The 17,500-nt window shown below is 43.1% G+C and overlaps 1 protein-coding gene across 1 annotated transcript in view; it reads left to right on the top strand.

Annotated features, from left to right (window-relative positions):
• Positions 1 to 17,500, top strand: part of LOC124266856 (sodium-coupled monocarboxylate transporter 1-like) — a 27,289-nt gene that overhangs the window by 8,825 nt on the left and 964 nt on the right. Inside the window, exons 7-17 of the mRNA XM_046701666.1 lie at positions 5,318 to 5,458; positions 7,050 to 7,185; positions 8,380 to 8,465; positions 10,615 to 10,616; positions 10,859 to 10,975; positions 12,375 to 12,445; positions 13,061 to 13,147; positions 14,237 to 14,436; positions 15,013 to 15,113; positions 16,373 to 16,497; positions 17,087 to 17,500. The exon at positions 17,087 to 17,500 is cut by the window's right edge and continues 964 nt beyond it. Coding sequence (XP_046557622.1) covers positions 5,318 to 5,458; positions 7,050 to 7,185; positions 8,380 to 8,465; positions 10,615 to 10,616; positions 10,859 to 10,975; positions 12,375 to 12,445; positions 13,061 to 13,147; positions 14,237 to 14,436; positions 15,013 to 15,113; positions 16,373 to 16,497; positions 17,087 to 17,179 — 1,159 coding nt within the window. The 3' untranslated portion in view covers positions 17,180 to 17,500. The remainder of the gene's footprint in view (positions 1 to 5,317; positions 5,459 to 7,049; positions 7,186 to 8,379; positions 8,466 to 10,614; positions 10,617 to 10,858; positions 10,976 to 12,374; positions 12,446 to 13,060; positions 13,148 to 14,236; positions 14,437 to 15,012; positions 15,114 to 16,372; positions 16,498 to 17,086) is intronic.

Below are 17,500 nucleotides of genomic sequence, written 5' to 3'. Positions count from 1 at the left end.
TACTTTCAGGGTGTTGACTTTCACCAGTTTTGGTAATTAAACTGCTACTGCCTTGATCTTCACTGGCTAAAGTTCTCTCAATGAGGTAGCTACTTTCAGGGTGTTGACTTTCACCAGTTTTGGTAATTAAACTGCTACTGCCTTGATCTTCACTGGCTCCAGTTCTCTCAATGAGGTAGCTACTTTCAGGGTGTTGACTTTCACCAGTTTTGGTAATTAAACTACTACTGCCTTGATCTTCACTGGCTCCAGTTCTCTCAATGAGGTAGCTACTTTCAGGGTGTTGACTTTCACCAGTTTTGGTAATTAAACTGCTACTGCCTTGATCTTCACTGGCTCCAGTTCTCTCAATGAGGTAGCTACTTTCAGGGTGTTGACTTTCACCAGTTTTGGTAATTAAACTGCTACTGCCTAGATCTTCACTGGCTCCAGTTCTCTCAATGAGGTAGCTACTTTCAGGGTGTTGACTTTCACCAGTTTTGGTAATTAAACTGCTACTACCTAGATCTTCACTGGCTCCAGTTCTCTCAATGAGGTAGCTACTTTCAGGGTGTTGACTTTCACCAGTTTTGGTAATTAAACTGCTACTACCTAGATCTTCACTGGCTCGAGTTCTCTCAGTGAGGTAGCTACTTTCAGGGTGTTGACTTTCACCAGTTTTGGTAATTAAACTGCTACTGCCTTGATCTTCACTGGCTCCAGTTCTCTCAATGTGAGGTAGCTACTTTCAGGGTGTTGACTTTCACCAGTTTTGGTAATTAAACTGCTACTACCTAGATCTTCACTGGCTCTAGTTCTCTCAATGAGGTAGCTACTTTCAGGGTGTTGACTTTCACCAGTTTTGGTAATTAAACTGCTACTACCTAGATCTTCACTGGCTCCAGTTCTCTCAATGAGGTAGCTACTTTCAGGGTGCTTCACTTTCAGTTGACTTTCACCAGTTTTGGTAATTAAACTACTACTGCCTTGATCTTCACTGGCTCCAGTTTTCTCACTGAGGTAGCTACTTTTAGGGTGTTCACTTTCACCAGATTTGGAAATTAAACTACTACTTCCTTGATCTTCACTGACTCCAGTTCTCTCATTGAGGTAGATACTTTCAGGGTGTTGACTTTCACCAGTTTTGGTAATTAACCTGCTACTGGCTTGATCTTCACTGGCTCCAGTTCTCTCAATGAGGTAGCTACTTTCAGGGTGTTCACTTTCACCAGTTTTGGCAATTAAACTGCTACTGCCTTGATCCTAACTGTTTCAAGTTCTCTCAGTGAGTTAACTGTCTTGGTCTTCACTTATCCCAGTTTTATTCAGTAAGATACCTACTTTAACGGTCTTCACTTTCACTTGGTTTTTTATTGGATTGCTACTCTCTGGGCCTGGCTGACTGACTGACTGAGTTTAGTTTTATGCCGCTTTTAGCAATATTCCAGCAATATCACGGCGGGGGACACCAGAAATGGGCTTAACACATTGTGCCCATGTGGGGAATCGAACCCGGGCCTTCGGCGTGCTCTGGGCCTGGACTTACCAGAGTTGTACTGAGCTGAGATGTTTACTGCCCTAACCTTCTCTCGACCCTAACCGCCAACACAGCAAGTCAACCGCCTAAGCCGCGGTGACTGACTCTGAGGGTGTCGGTTCGAATCCCGGATCAACCCAACAAGGTACTAATATCTGTACTATACTGACTGACTGACTGACTGAGTTTGGTTTTACGCCGCTTTTAGCAATATTTCAGCAATATCACGGCGGGGGACACCAGAAATGGGCTTCATTCATTGTACCCAAGTGGGGATTCGAACCCGGGTCTTCGGCGTGACGAGCCAACGCTTTAACCACTAGACTACCCCACCGCCCCTACTATACTGAGAAAGTGTAATCCCCAATATAGCATATGTTACAGGTGACATGTGTTGTATCGAAATACAATCGTATTCTTGGCTGTGAGGCCGAACTACTGAATAAATATATCTCTATATCTCTAAAGCTACACCATACTGTTTTTAACAAAACATTTAATTCATAGATATCGTTCGTCATACAGCAGAATCTTGTACACGGCAGACATAGTTCAGAGTTTATACTCGTTTCAAGTCTTAACAAAATCAGTTTATCCCCTCAGGTGTGTCTGGATTTCTGATCATTGTCCAGGTGTTTTACTGGAGTGATCGGTACTGCCAGAGCAGGATGTGCTTACCCTTTTCAAGAACATACGGAATCATTAGCGCCATGAGCGGGTATTAGTACCTGGGTGTAGCGCTATATAAAAACCCACATTATTATTATTATTATGTTTTACAGATTAAAGATTGTATGCAGCAGAGAGGGTTCGAGTGATCCTGGCACAGTCAGGCTGGTAAGGCTCATCATCAGCTCAGGGTTCTTGCCCCGTCTACACGCAGCCCAGACAGCGAATGGGACTTCTCCCAGGAAATGCTGCCTAGTCATACCCACCAAGAACTTTCCGGAGAATATGAAGGCTCCCCAACACTGCAGCCTTCTGCATTACCCAGAGTGTCAGAAGGGCTGTACTCCCGGTGGAGAACCCGGGCACTCTCCTGATCTGCGTCAAGAGATCAGGAGGTACCAAACCAAGGGCACCGAGAACAATGGGGAGCCTGACGACAGTGTACTTGGGATGCAAGCGAGACATTTCAAAGGCGAGGTCTGCATATTTATCATGCTTTTCCTTAATCTTGCCAATCACATTGCACCATGGTGTCAAAAGGGACATAAAATTCAATGATATAAATAATTTCATTGGCTTTTTCAAAAAGGACAAGATCGGGTTTGTTGGCAGGAATTCTTCTGAGGCTGTATATGGGCCTATTCCAGAGAAGTTTGAAAGCATCATTTTCCATGACGCCCTGGCCATGTTCAGGGTCGTACCATGGATGGACCTCGAGTCAAAGCCAGAGGCATGTCGGAGACGGTAGTAAAAGCAACGAGCCATGCCATCATGTCGTTTAAGATATGCTGTTTGTGCCAAGGAAGGGCATCCACTGACAAGGTGTTGGACAGTCTCCGTGAATTCATTGCAAAGTCGACATTTCATATTGATATTTTCTTTAAGAATCACATTAAGGCGATTGCGAGTGGGAAGTGACTGGTCCTGAGCAGCAAAAAGAAAGACCAGCCGACTTCATCCAGGCGAAGGAGTCGGTGGGATTGCTATTCTGTTCAACACACTGCATGTACACACGATGCAATGGCTTCTCAGAAAGCTTCTCCACGAAAGACCGACTCTGAGCAGACTTGGTGAAGGACTTCACCTGGTTTACTCCCATCACTGTACCGTCCAGCAGTACATCGCCATCAACAAAATCAACCTGAAATCTCAGATTCTGTCCAACAACCTTGGCACGCTTAAAATAGCTGTGGAATTTCTTGCTTTCATCATGATTCTTCACATGCATCACTAGAGGATCATCCGATAAATAAATATGTGCAAAAGGACACAATAAAATTCTATCATGAAGAGCCTCCACATTAATCAAACCCCGACCTCCAGAACTGATTGGCATGTATAAACGGTTAAGAGAGGAACGAGGATGGTGTGCTCTGTTATCAGACATGATCCTTCTGGTCAGGCGGTCAAGACTCTGGATATCTTGTTTTGTCCAATCAACTACTCCAAAGGAATAGGAGAGGACTGGCACAGCAAAAGTATTGGTAGCTTTGACTTTGTTTCGAGCATTTAGCTCTGAGCTCCAGATTTTCTTTAAGCGAGATTTATACTCGGCCAGAAGTTTGTTTTGAATCTGGGCATTCTGGAGCTTGTCCCGAACTTGCATTCCAAGATAGGTGAAGGACTGATTTTCCACAAGGTGCTCAATAACTCCTCCCCCTTGTAACTTGACCGATCCATCATTAGTTACCTTGCCACGTTTCAAATGAAGAATATTACATTTGTCGAGTCCAAATGTCATGCCAATATCATTAGAAAAGGACTCGACAAGGAGAACCTGTTCTTTCAAATTGGTATCTCCTTTGGCAAGGAGCTCGATGTCATCCATGTAAAGGAGATGAGTAAGCGGTGTTGGGGATCTGTGCTGAGGAGGTCCGGGATGGTAACCCTCCTCTCTGTTGAGCAGAAAGCTCAAAGGATTTAGAGACAAACAAAAAAGCAAAGGACTAAAAGAGTCCCCCTGGAAAATTCCCCTTTTAATTGGAATAGATTCCGAAGTCTGCACCTGCCCTTGCGGGTACATCTCAAGTTGAGTCGACCAGCAACTCATTAAAGATTTGAGTAAATCAAGTAGTCGCTCAGGGAGGTCAATACAAAGAAGAGACTTCAGAATCCATTCGTGAGGAACAGAGTCGCATGCTTTTTTGTAGTCAATCCAGCACATGGAGAGGTTGCGGTGATATGCGTTAGCCTCTTCCAAAATCATTTTCTGTACAAGGAGTTGATCTTTGCACCCCCAACATTCCTTTCTTGCTCCCTTCTGCTCTCTGTAAATGATATCATTGGAAGAGCAGTAAGATGACACGAGGTTTGTCAAACACCCTGTGAATATTTGTATTGTGTATTCAAACATGTGATAGGGCGGAAGTTTTTGGGATCAGTCAAGTCTCCTTTCTTGGGGAGAAGTATTGTGCGACCTTTGCAGAACCATTGAGGAACATCACCTGTGTCCACGAGAGAACTGAAACAGTGTAGTAATGGTGTTTGGACACAGGGGAACAGTTTCCAATACCGATTTCGAATGCCATCAGGCCCTGGGGCTGTATTAGATTTGGTCTTTTTTGTAACACTTTTCAGGCAATCTGGTGAGATGTAACAGACAAACGACCTAGTTACCTTCTCATGCATTGCATGGTCATAATCACGGATCCATGGTGCCTCAAGGTTATAGTTGCCGGGTACAGACCACAACTGTTTCCAGAACTTTTCATTGGTATCCATGGGAGGCCGTTTGTCATGTTCACCATCACCCTTTGTTTTCAGTTGCCTGTAGAAGTGCTTTTCATTGTTTCTAAAAACTTTATTTTGTTAGATGAACTTATTTTTATTTTCCCATTTTTTCTTTCTTTCAGTCCAAACCTTTATTTTGGCCTTAAGGGAATCGACAATTTGGAGAAGTACCCTTTCTTTTGTTGTCTTGTATTGTAATTTTAATTTTCTCAAAAATTGCCTTTTGCCGTTTTGACATTGGACTCCCTGATGATTATTATTATTTTTATTATTATTATCACTTTATGTGATCCATTTGTATAATTGTCACCGCTGTTGACACAGCTGCTTTTCACGTCTGAAGGAGATTGTTTCGGCAGATAATTGCTTCATGTGTATTTACACGTGTTTTTATCGCTTTAGTTTCGACCCCTCGCCCACAACCCGTCATACGTTTTGGTCTCTAGTTGTTGGTGGAACCATAGCATGGACTGGAACCTATGGGGTCAACCAGGCTAGCATACAACGCTTTTGTGCTGTGCCTACACTGAAGAAAGCCCGGATGTAAGTACAGCTATCGTGGGTAGTTAAGATCGAATGTAAGATGTAAAACTCAATTCTTTTAGTATAATCTACTCTCATCCTAGCGAATGGAAAACTCCAAAACTTGTTGATCGTAACTGGTGAGAATATATCCTCGGCATTTTTTGTTTGTTGTATAGATTCATCGGAAAGGATAGTCATATCAATGATGTTTGCATGTCATCGTACCCTGGCGGAGTTGGGCGTTGTCTGACCGAGACTGGTTACATGTATTGCGATGTATAACTGGTGTTCTGTGACCGCGGCGTGAAGCAACAAACGCACAAAACACCTACTATTTGATCCCTCAGTGGCTGGTACCTTGCTGAAAGCAGCGTAAAACTCACTCAAGATGAAGGCCACTCCGCTTCACCGGTGCATCGTTAGGTTTCACTCGTATTATCTGTGTCGATGCAAGAGTGAGTGAGTGAGTTAGGTTTTACGCCGCTTTTGGCAATATTCCAGCCTTATCACGGCGGGGGACACCAGAAATGGGCTTCACACATTGTACCCATGTGGGGAATCGAACACACGCCTTCGGCGTGAGGAGTGAACGCTTTAACCGCTAGGCTACCCCACCGCCCGTGTCGATATAAGTCAACATGCCTGCTAATTCACTTACAGTACTTTCAGTGGCACACTCCTGCATTTACGTGAATTAAAATTAACGTTTCAAGTTTACAACTAAACTAGCCGGTACCAATATGCTACTGCAAGCTTCTCCTCTGGAAGCTTCTCCTCCATATTGAAGTCAAGATGTGACCTGAATGTGCGTACGTATTGTGATACATATTATACTGTGACCTGTTCTCCCCTTCTGTTCAGATCAAACCCGTGAAGATCCGGGTTAAAACTGGTCTTCAGCAACCCGTGCTTGTTGTAAGAGGCGACCAACGGGATCGGGTGGTCAGTGTAGCTGACTTGGTTGACACATGTCATCGTATCCCAGTTACGTGGGGTGGTAGGGGTAGCCTTGTGGTTAAGCCCCAGACAAACTAATCACACTTGTGAGATGCCTTGTAACATCCAGATTGGATTACTGTAATAGCCTTCTATACGGACTCACCAACGGACATCTCACCCCTGTACTCTCATCATTACACTGGCTTCCAATCAAGTTCCGGATAGACTTGAAACTTCTTTGGATTGTGTATAAATGTTTGCAGAATCAAGCTCCTTCATATCACTCTGAACTTCTCACTGTGTACTCCCCTACCAGAACTCTCAGATCTCAAGACCAATGTCTTCTATCCATTCCCAAAGTTCTCCTTTCTTCTTTTGGCAAGAGGTCCTACTCTGTGGAATTCTCTCCCTCTCCACATAAAGCAGTCTCCCACATTGGAAACTTTCAAAATTAAGTTGAAGACTTACTTTCTTTCCAAAGCCTATCCCTAAAATCAATCTTTCTGTCATCAATGTCAATGTATACTTATTTTACTATTTTATCCTCTGTATGCATTGTATGTATGCTTTTATGTAGCGCCTTGAACATGTATCAGTGGGTGGAAAAAAGCGCGCTAAAAATATCCATTATTATTGTTATTATCATTATTATTATCAACAATCTCTACAGATCACTGCTGATGAACGCTGTCGGGGTGCTGCTAATGCTGACCATTCTGTGCCTGGCAGGAATCACAATCTTCGCCTACTATGCCATTAGGGGCTGTGACCCTCTGTCAGCCAAATACATCGGAAACTCCAACCAGGTATGTGGTGGTTAAAGGGTTCAATTCCGGAATTGGTACAAAGCCTGACGTCAACTTCCATTTTCGTGGGTTAGAATTGATCTTAAGTAACCCATGCTTGCCGTAAGAGGCAACCAACGGGTGTTCAGGGTCGCCTACTTGTCATCGTATCCCTGTTGCATAGATCGATGCTCATTCTGTTGATCACTGGGTTGTCTGTCTCAGACTCATTTTTTGCAAACGGCCGCCATTTAGCTGAAATATCACTAAGTGCGGCATAAAACAAACAACAATAAACATCTTTCTAAAATGCAATCGATATGCATAGTGTTGTCCCAGTTAATCATGTACTTTTACAGCAATCGTCATTATGACAATTCCCATGTTTGAATCCCGTTAATCATATCGTGGTTGTTGTGTATTGCGCGACTATAAAAGGCCAAACCAAATTCATTATTTCATTACGGAAATTGATGACGTAAACAAAGTATTGAATGCTACTGACCGAAATATCGCCATTGGACGTTTGGGGGCAGCGGAGTAACAGTCTGCTGTTGCAAGACACTTTAAAGTCCACCACAGCATCATATCTCAATTATGGCAAAGATACACCCGCTTCAATTCGACCCAAGATCGTCGGACCGATTCATCCGGGTGTTTCACCTTCGTCACTGATTTGCTACAGCAGCGGACACTGCAGGACAGGTGCCTGGTCTTCGAAGAATGTCCGACCAAACCATCAGAAATCGTCTGAGAGAAGTGGCAATTCGAGCATATCGACCAAAAGATGGACCTCTCCTGACACGACTACACCGACAACGACGTGTTCAATGGTGCAACAGAGTACAGGCATGGAACTGGGGATCATGCAACGACGGGATGGGAGACAACGTGTCTATCGACGTCCACACGACCTTTGTGCGCTGAACTGCGTTCGATAGGTGGACAAAAGCATCATGGTGTGGGGAGCCATGTCCTACACGGGTAGCTGAGACCTAGTGGTGGTTCAAGGCAATTTTACAGCAAACTGCAACATCGACCAAATCCTATGACCTCACCTCCTTCCACCTTTAACCGCCAGGGGGAGCTGTTCCAACGCGACAACGCTCGACCCCACACAGCTCGTGTAGCAGGTGCCTTTTTTGCCAATCTCTATAGAGATATAATTGATTCGAAACAAAGATGACAATATCTCTATTTCCTGTTTGATCCCAGCTTCTGCCGTACTTCGTGATGGAGGTGCTAGACTACCCCGGGGTGCCCGGATTGTTCATCGCCTGTCTGTTCAGCGGGACGCTAAGGTATGTAGCACTGTATATAGTAGACACTCAGTAATCCAACACACGAATGCTCAATGCTATTTAGAAACTGGTCAAATGTAACATATGTTATATTTGGAAGTACACTTTCTCAGTAAATTACAGCTTCTAGTACATTTTAAAAGTACATATTCTAGTGTGAATATTAGTTTGCCGTGTCAGTACGTGTCAACACATGTTGGCTTTTGTAGCACCCCATCTTCGTGCCCTGATCCACCATTCCACCTATTGTTTGCTTATTGTAGCACCACATCCTTGTGCCCTGATCCACCATTCCACCTATTGTTTCCTTATTGTAGCACCCAATCTTCGTGCCCTGATCCACCATTCCGCCTATTGTTTGCTTATTGTAGCACCCCATCTTCGTGCCTTGATCCACCATTCCACCTATTGTTTGCTTATTGTACAACCACGAGGATTCCACCTATTGTTTGCTTATTGTAGCACCACAACCTCGTGCCCTGATCCACCATTCCACCTATTGTTTGCTTATTGTAGCACCACGAGGATTCCACCTATTGTTTGCTTATTGTAGCACCACATCCTCGTGCCCTGATCCACCATTCCACCTATTGGTTGCTTATTGTAGCACCATCCGGATTCCACCACCATTGTTTCACTTATTGTTTGTTCACATCCTCGTGCCCCATCGACCATTCCACCTATTGTTTGCTTATTGTAGCACCCCATCTCGCGTGCCTTGATCCACCATTCCACCTATTGTTTGCTTATTGTACAACCACGAGGATTCCACCTATTGTTTGCTTATTGTAGCACCACAACCTCGTGCCCTGATCCACCATTCCACCTATTGTTTGCTTATTGTAGCACCACGAGGATTCCACCTATTGTTTGCTTATTGTAGCACCCCATCTTCGTGCCTTGATCCACCATTCCACCTATTGTTTGCTTATTGTACAACCACGAGGATTCCACCTATTGTTTGCTTATTGTAGCACCACAACCTCGTGCCCTGATCCACCATTCCACCTATTGTTTGCTTATTGTAGCACCACGAGGATTCCACCTATTGTTTGCTTATTGTAGCACCACATCCTCGTGCCCTGATCCACCATTCCACCTATTGGTTGCTTATTGTAGCACCACGAGGATTCCACCTATTGTTTCCTTATTGTAGCACCACATCCTCCTGCTCTGATCCACCATTCCGCCTATTGTTTGCTTATTGTAGCACCCCATCTTCGTGCCTTGATCCACCATTCCACCTATTGTTTGCTTATTGTACAACCACGAGGATTCCACCTATTGTTTGCTTATTGTAGCACCACAACCTCGTGCCCTGATCCACCATTCCACCTATTGTTTGCTTATTGTAGCACCACGAGGATTCCACCTATTGTTTCCTTATTGTAGCACAACATCCTCGTGCCCTGATCCACCATTCCACCTATTGGTTGCTTATTGTAGCACCACGAGGATTCCACCTATTGTTTCCTTATTGTAGCACCACAACCTCGTGCCCTGATCCACCATTCCACCTATTGTTTGCTTATTGTAGCACCACGAGGATTCCACCTATTGTTTGCTTATTGTAGCACCACATCCTCGTGCCCTGATCCACCATTCCACCTATTGGTTGCTTATTGTAGCACCACGAGGATTCCACCTATTGTTTCCTTATTGTACAACCACGAGGATTCCACCTATTGTTTGCTTATTGTAGCACCACAACCTCGTGCCCTGATCCACCATTCCACCTATTGTTTGCTTATTGTAGCACCACGAGGATTCCACCTATTGTTTCCTTATTGTAGCACCACATCCTCGTGCCCTGATCCACCATTCCACCTATTGGTTGCTTATTGTAGCACCACACCCTCGTGCCCTGATTCACCATTCCACCTACTGTTTGCTTATTTTATGGCTGTAGTACCGTGTCCTCGTGTCTCTATGAACCAGTACACTTCTTGTTTTATTGTAGTAATACTGTGTTCTCATGTTTCTGTAAACCAGCACACCTCTTGTTTTATTGTAGAAATACTGTTCTCATGTGTCTGTAAACCAGTACACCTCTTGTTTTATTGTAGTAATACTGTGTTCTCATGTTTCTGTAAACTAATACACCTCTTGTTTTATTGTAGTAATACTGTGTTCTCATGTGTCTGTAAAGCAGTACACCTCTTGTTTTATTGTAGTAATACTGTGTTCTCATGTGTCTGTAAACCAGTACACCTCTTGTTTTATTGTAGTAATACTGTGTTCCCATGTTTCTGTAAACCAGTACACCTCTTGTTTTATTGTAGTAATACTGTGTTCTCATGTGTCTGTAAACTAATACACCTCTTGTTTTATTGTAGTAATACTTTGTTCTCATGCGTCTGTAAACCAGTACACCTCTTGTTTTATTGCTGCAGCACTGTCTCCCTCGTGTCTTAGTGCCGTGACGGCGGTAGTCTGGGAGGACATGCTGAAACCATTCCTGGAAGACAGACTCTCTGAAGGACACAAGACAATAGTGGCTAAAATATTAGGTTGTTTTTCATGATTTCTGTTTTAGTCAAGATCCAGATCCCGTTAGTCGCCTCTTACGACAAGCATGGGTTATTGAAGGTCAATTCTAACCCGGATCTTCACAGGTCCGATTCTGACATGAAGTAACATATGAAATGAAAGAAAGTGAAAAGGAGGGTAATTGCAAGCTTATGGGTGTATCAAAAGTGATTAAGAGTTATCTGATAGAACAATTTGAATACCTACAACCAAAGCTTAGACGTAGCTATCAGCCATGAAGCATAGTTTTCAAACACTTTTGATAATGTTATTTCATCAAATATTTTAGGAGTGTGAAGCTTTGATTGACCATATCATTGAAATTTAGCTCTATTCCTATACTGTATTAAACATTAGACACCATATGAGTTGTTTGGATTTCATATCAGTACAAATTTAGTCCTCCACTAAGTATATGTAGTTAAACTACAATGGCGGCAATTTTGGCTGCCATTTTGAATTCTGGGTAATATGTATACATTCCTAATAACATGCCGTCACTCTAGAAGTAAAGAGAAAACAAAACAACTTGTTTTAGTAGCAAAAATAATGTTAACTGCCATTAAATAAATCACTCTCACACATTTCCATGAAAAGTCGGAGAACTGCAAAAATACCCCTGTCTGAAAGAATAAGCTGTAAAACATTTAATTACCATGCTATGACCATACAAAATGACTTGTTTTGTGCCCAAGCCATCACTCTAGGAGAAATAAGTGTCAAAACACATAAAACATATCAACTTTGGATGTAAATGGAAACATTCAGTGTTCATTTTTATGTAAATTTAAGTGCTGAGAAGGAAAAACACGACAAAACAAAATGGCGGCCATTTTGATTTTTATTTTCATTTCAAAATTATGTCAAATAACTACATCCTTTAGCACTACACAGAAGTCAAAATGAAAGTGATCAGATTGATAGTAGTAAAACTTTAAATGATTAACTTTGAGGTGTTGTCGGGCAGCAAACCAAATGTGACGAAAATGCTCGCAGACCCCCACCACATATAATGTCCTGTAAAAAAACCCTGATACCACAATCTGAGAGTATTACAGGCCTTTTCATGAGCCCAAGACATCATACTAAGTGAAAATAGTGTCAAACAAAATCAGTACTGGGGAGGCTACGATTTGAAATTTTCCAGCTGCCTCCTCCTGGACTAATTTGGGATTGCACTTTCTTAGTAAAGTACAGATTCTAGTACTTTGTTGGGTTGAGTCCCATCCGGGATTCGAACCCACACCTTCAGAGTCAGGCACCTAATCGCCAGAACACAAAGTCAGCCGCCTAACCCGCTCAGCCACCGTGGTCTGTACTTTACTAAGAAAGTTTAATCCAAAATATAGCATGTGTTGTATGTCCCCATTACTGTTTTAGTACTAATATTCGGCGGCGCCGGCACAGCTATGGCTTTTATGGCTAAAAACCTGGGAGGAACAGTGCTTCAGGTTGGTTAACATCGGGACCTTGGGACCAGTGAGCTACATTTAAGTTTCATAAGGTGACCCCATTAATGCAGAAACCTTTCATTTCTGGACATATACTGCTAGAAACATAGATATTCTTGTCAATTACGTGGGCACATTCAAATGATGTGTTAATCCCTGGATAATCAGATCCTGACTTTACTTCATTTAACACCACCATCAGTCCGGACTTGAACAAGATTACACACACTCTCTCACACACACACACAGCAGAGGTGTTGTAAGTCCCCATGGGCCCTACAGTCTGTAGTATGGGGATCTGCCTTCAGTGACTGGCGATCTATAGCCCAGTTTTATATCGCTCTCTGTAGTGATACCATTTTATGACTGCATGCTAGTTTTACATGTACATTTGTGATAGTATAGTTATTTTACTGTCCTTCGTTGATAGATATTTATATTGATCAAGTTTACTTTTATATGGTATTTTCACAGTCACGATATGTCTGAAATACTGCCGATGTGACCTTAAATTTTAACTCATTCACTCACTCACATACATACACGCACGCACATGAACATATGCGTCGCTACACACATACTATTCTCAACAACATTTCTGTGTTATATATACAGGCTGCCCTAAGTTTTGCTGGAGCTGCTACTGGGCCTCTGATGGGGATGTTTGCCCTCGGCGCCTTCTTCCCCTGGGCCAACTGGATTGTGAGTCTCTGAAGCACTTTGAAAATAATTCCTTTGATAAACAACTCATGCCAGAATCCAGCAGCCATTGAATTAAGCTTGAAGATACGTGTCACGGATAGCGTACTCGACCCGTGAACCGGGTTAGATTTGGTCGTTATAACCCATGTTTATCATACGGGGTCGCTATGTTTGTCGTAAGAGCGCTAGCCCAGATAGCATTCAGACGTTGACAATGGTTGTCAACGTCTGGTCGGATTTCATATGTTGGCCCGACGCGAATAACGGGACTCGGTGGTCATACTTAATGATGCATGTCGGGGTATCCTAAGTGCAATGCTGGATAATTCCTGATTTCAATCACTGGATTGTCTGGTCTGATTCTTTACAGACCGCAGCAATTAACGTGAATATTGCTGAGTGTGGTGTTAAACAACAATCACACAAATAAATAAATGAAAGCCTAATGCGGGCTAACTTCCTTCCTTCCTCTAGTACTTAAAATCAAAGGTATGCCGTGAACAAACACGTTTTCATGCAAACATTACGAATGGGAAATGCTACCGGTAGCCCAGAATATATCTACCCTTGACGCATTAGCAGTAGTTGTAGCAGTAGAAGTTGTAGCAGTAGCAGTAGCGGTTGTAGCCATAGTAATAGCTCTAGAAGGAGTAGTAGCTGTAGTAGTAGAGGTAACAGTAGTAGAAGCAGTAGTGGTTTAAGCGTTCGCTCGTCACACCGAATACACCGTTCGATTCCCCACATGGGCACAATGTGTGAAGCCCATTTCTGGTGTCCCCGGCCGCCGTGGCATTGCTAGAATATTGCAAAAACGGCGTAAAACTACACTCACTCACTTCTTCGGTTATTCGGTTTATTGAACAAACCCCAACATATGGTTTGCCAATCAAATGCCACGTCGGACCGTCCCTCATTGGTGTGGTACACTGACACCCACCCACCAGCCCACCTACCCACTCACTCACTCACTCACTCAAGGAACATGACAAATAGAAAGTAGTTCTAACATCGTATGGTATTGCAAAGGGATCGTTGGTATTTTGTGTCAATCTTTACTTTTGTTAAAGCGATATTGTTCTGGTGTTTCAGGGAGCCGTCGTTGGTGGTGTCTGTGGCCTGGCGTTTCCATTGTGGTTAGGCATTGGAGCATACACTGTGGTCGGTAGCCCGCCCGTCCTAGCCTACCCTACCAGCAACTGCAGCTTCAGTAACATCACAACCATCGCCCCATCCACTGCAGCTACAACCTTAATGACAGATGCTACCACACCAATGAGGGACAGTCCAACGTGAGTCGGACAGGCTCTGTGTTGTCAATACAATACATACTTTGCTTATGTGTACGTGGCATTTGATTGGCAAACCATATTTTTGGTTTATGTTTCAATAAACCAAATAACAAATAGGCCACGCCCACGAACGGAATACCGTTTCCTGACTGGCGTAGAAAATAATAGGTGGGGCTTGTGTTGTATTATTGAAGCCACTGAATTAGCGTTGATGTGATTTGTGTGTTAATGATTAAGTGAGCGAGTGATGTAGTCTTGAGTGAGTTTAGTTTGACTCCGCATTTAGCAATATTCCAGTAATATCACCGCGGGGGACACAAGAAATGGGCTTCATACATTGTACCCATGTGTTACGATGTGTGAAGCCCATTTATGGTGTTGGAATATTGGTAAAGGCGGCGTAAAACCATATTCACTCAGGTGCGGTGTGAGGGACCATAGTTCTACACCGCCTTTAGCAATATGACGGCGGAGGACAACAGAAATGGTCTTTACAATCTTTTCCCATTTTGAGATCTGAGCTCGGACATTCGGCGTGACGAGCGAACCCGTTAACCACTAGGCTATCTATTCCAGGAGCGGTCTGACTGTGCTGTACTCTATCTCCTACCTGTGGTACACACCTATTGGTACAGCAACTGTCATCATAGTAGGGCTGTTGGTCAGCGTTCTTACAGGTGGGTACCTCACGCTGTCCACTTAGAGACGGGGAGCCGGGGAATGTGAGAATGGAAAATCGAATCACACTGACGGTCTAATCGGGATGATATTACAGCACTTCGAGCAAACGTAGTAGTAGTAGTAGTAGTAGTAGTAGTAGTAGTAGTAGTAGTAGTAGGAGTAGAAGTAGTAGTAGTAGAGTAATAGTAGTAGTAGTAATGGTGGTAGTAGTAGTAGAAGTAGTAGTAGTAGTAGGAGTAGAGTGAGTGAGTGAGTTTAGTTTTACGCCACACTCAGCAATATTCCAGCTATATGGCGGCGGTCTGTAAATAATCGAGTCTGGACCAGACAATCCAGTGATCACAGCATGAGCATCGATCTGCGCAATGGGGAACCGATGACATGTGTCAACCAAGTCAGCGAAACTGACCACCCGATCCCGTTAGTCGCCTCTTACGACAAGATAGTCGCCTTCTTATGGCAAGCACATGGGTTGCTGAAGACCTATTCTACCCCGGATCTTCACGGGCCTAGTAGGAGTAGAAGTAGTAGTAGTAGAAATAGTAGCAGTAGTAATGGTGGTAGTAGAAGTAGTAGTAGGAGTAGTAGTAGTAGTAGAAATAGTAGTAATAGTAATGGTGGTAGTAGTAGTAGAAGTAGTAGTAGTATTGGGAGTAGAAGTAGTAGTAGTCGTAGAAATAGTAGTAGTAGTAGACTGACTGACTGAGTTTGGTTTTACGCCGCTTTTAGCAATATTCCAGCAATATCACAGCGGGGGACACCAGAAATGGGCTTCACTCATTGTACCCATGTGGGGATTCGAACCCGGGTCTTCGGCGTGACGAGCCAACGCTTTAACCACTAAACTACCCCACCGCCCCAGTAGTAGTAGAAATAGTAGTAGTAGTAGTAGTAGTAGTAGTAGAAGTAGTAGTAGTAGAAATAGTAGTTGTAGTAATGGTGATAGTAGTAGTAGATGTAGTAGTAATGGTAGTAGTAGTAGTAGATGTAGTAGTAGAAATAGTAGTAGTAGTAGTAGTAGTAGCAATAGTAGTAGTAAGCATTATGATAAGTTTAATGACAAGCATCGATCTACGCAATCGGGATACAATGACATGTGTCAACCCAGTCAGCGAGCCTGACCACTCGATCCTGTTAGGCGCCTCTTACGACATCCATGGGTTGCTGAAGATCAATTCTATCTTGTGGCAGTACTAGTTGTAGCTATAAACTCCCATAATTCACAAAGTAATTTCTCCTTTTTCACCGGTAACAGGCATGAACCGTGTGGGTGACGTGGACACCAAGTACATGGTGCCTTTCTTCGACCGTCTCATTTGCTGTCTCCCTTCATCGATCAGCCGAGTCCTCCGGTGTAATCAGGAGTTTGACAGTCCCGAGGTAAGTCATTACTGAGGTTGCTGTGGAAACCGTTGTTGATGACGTAGGCCTGAATTTCCATCCTTTTCAGCATATATTCCAACCGCTTGATTGCGTCCTTTAATTGCTAACGAAGGACACAATGGCGTATTGTCCAGTCTAGAATCCACATATCCTGGCGTCACCTAAACATGTTTGGTTTCTCAAGGAAACTTGAACTTGAACATGAATACACAATGTCATTTAGAAAGTTTCATCCCAAACATAACATATGTTACACTGAACGTGAACAGTTCTGACCAAACTGGTTACAAGAGTTCAGGTTCGGGTTTAATTATGGTGGTGAAATGGTACGAAATCCAGCTCAAAATAAGACTGGTACCAGTTAACTTCAGCAAATTCCAACTAGATTCAAACTTGATGCCAACAGATAATTCTGTCAAAATGGGTTTAGACAGCTCACATATTTACGACGACTGCAAATGGTGTCAGCAGCAGATACATATGCAAATACATAGTGAGTTGATCGCTGCCCCGAGGTATTTCTGAGTTTATTTATTTACACAGCTGCTCTGCTCGTTGACACTCTCTCCTTATATTTACATCGCAGGTACTGTGTGCTCAAGCGAAAGAATTACTGTCAGTAGAACAAAAGATTCAACACAAGATGGCTGACCACAACTCTCTTGACACGAGACTTTGATTGAAAAGAGCCGAGAGTTTACAGTGAGGATAACACACCCTGGTTCTCACAGCATTTGGATAGAAAGCGATAGCCACAAATACACATAGGGATATCCCATCCCGGATTATTAAACGATCCAGTTAACAAATCCCGGTGAGGATTAAAGTTTCCTTATTATACTCAATCTCTCATAAATATTGTCACCATTTGGCTATATGCCTCTTGACATAGGGGTATCATTGTTTATGATATACCCCTGAAATATGAATCAGCTTATTATATATTTCTACTAAATATTAACATTTGTATCACTCCTATTTTGTGCAAATAATCTGAAAT

The sequence above is a fragment of the Haliotis rubra genome, unplaced genomic scaffold, assembly GCF_003918875.1.
Source record: "Haliotis rubra isolate DU_JTF1 unplaced genomic scaffold, ASM391887v1 Scf1283, whole genome shotgun sequence".
Taxonomy (NCBI): domain Eukaryota; kingdom Metazoa; phylum Mollusca; class Gastropoda; order Lepetellida; family Haliotidae; genus Haliotis; species Haliotis rubra.
This window is presented reverse-complemented; position numbering and strand designations above follow the sequence as displayed.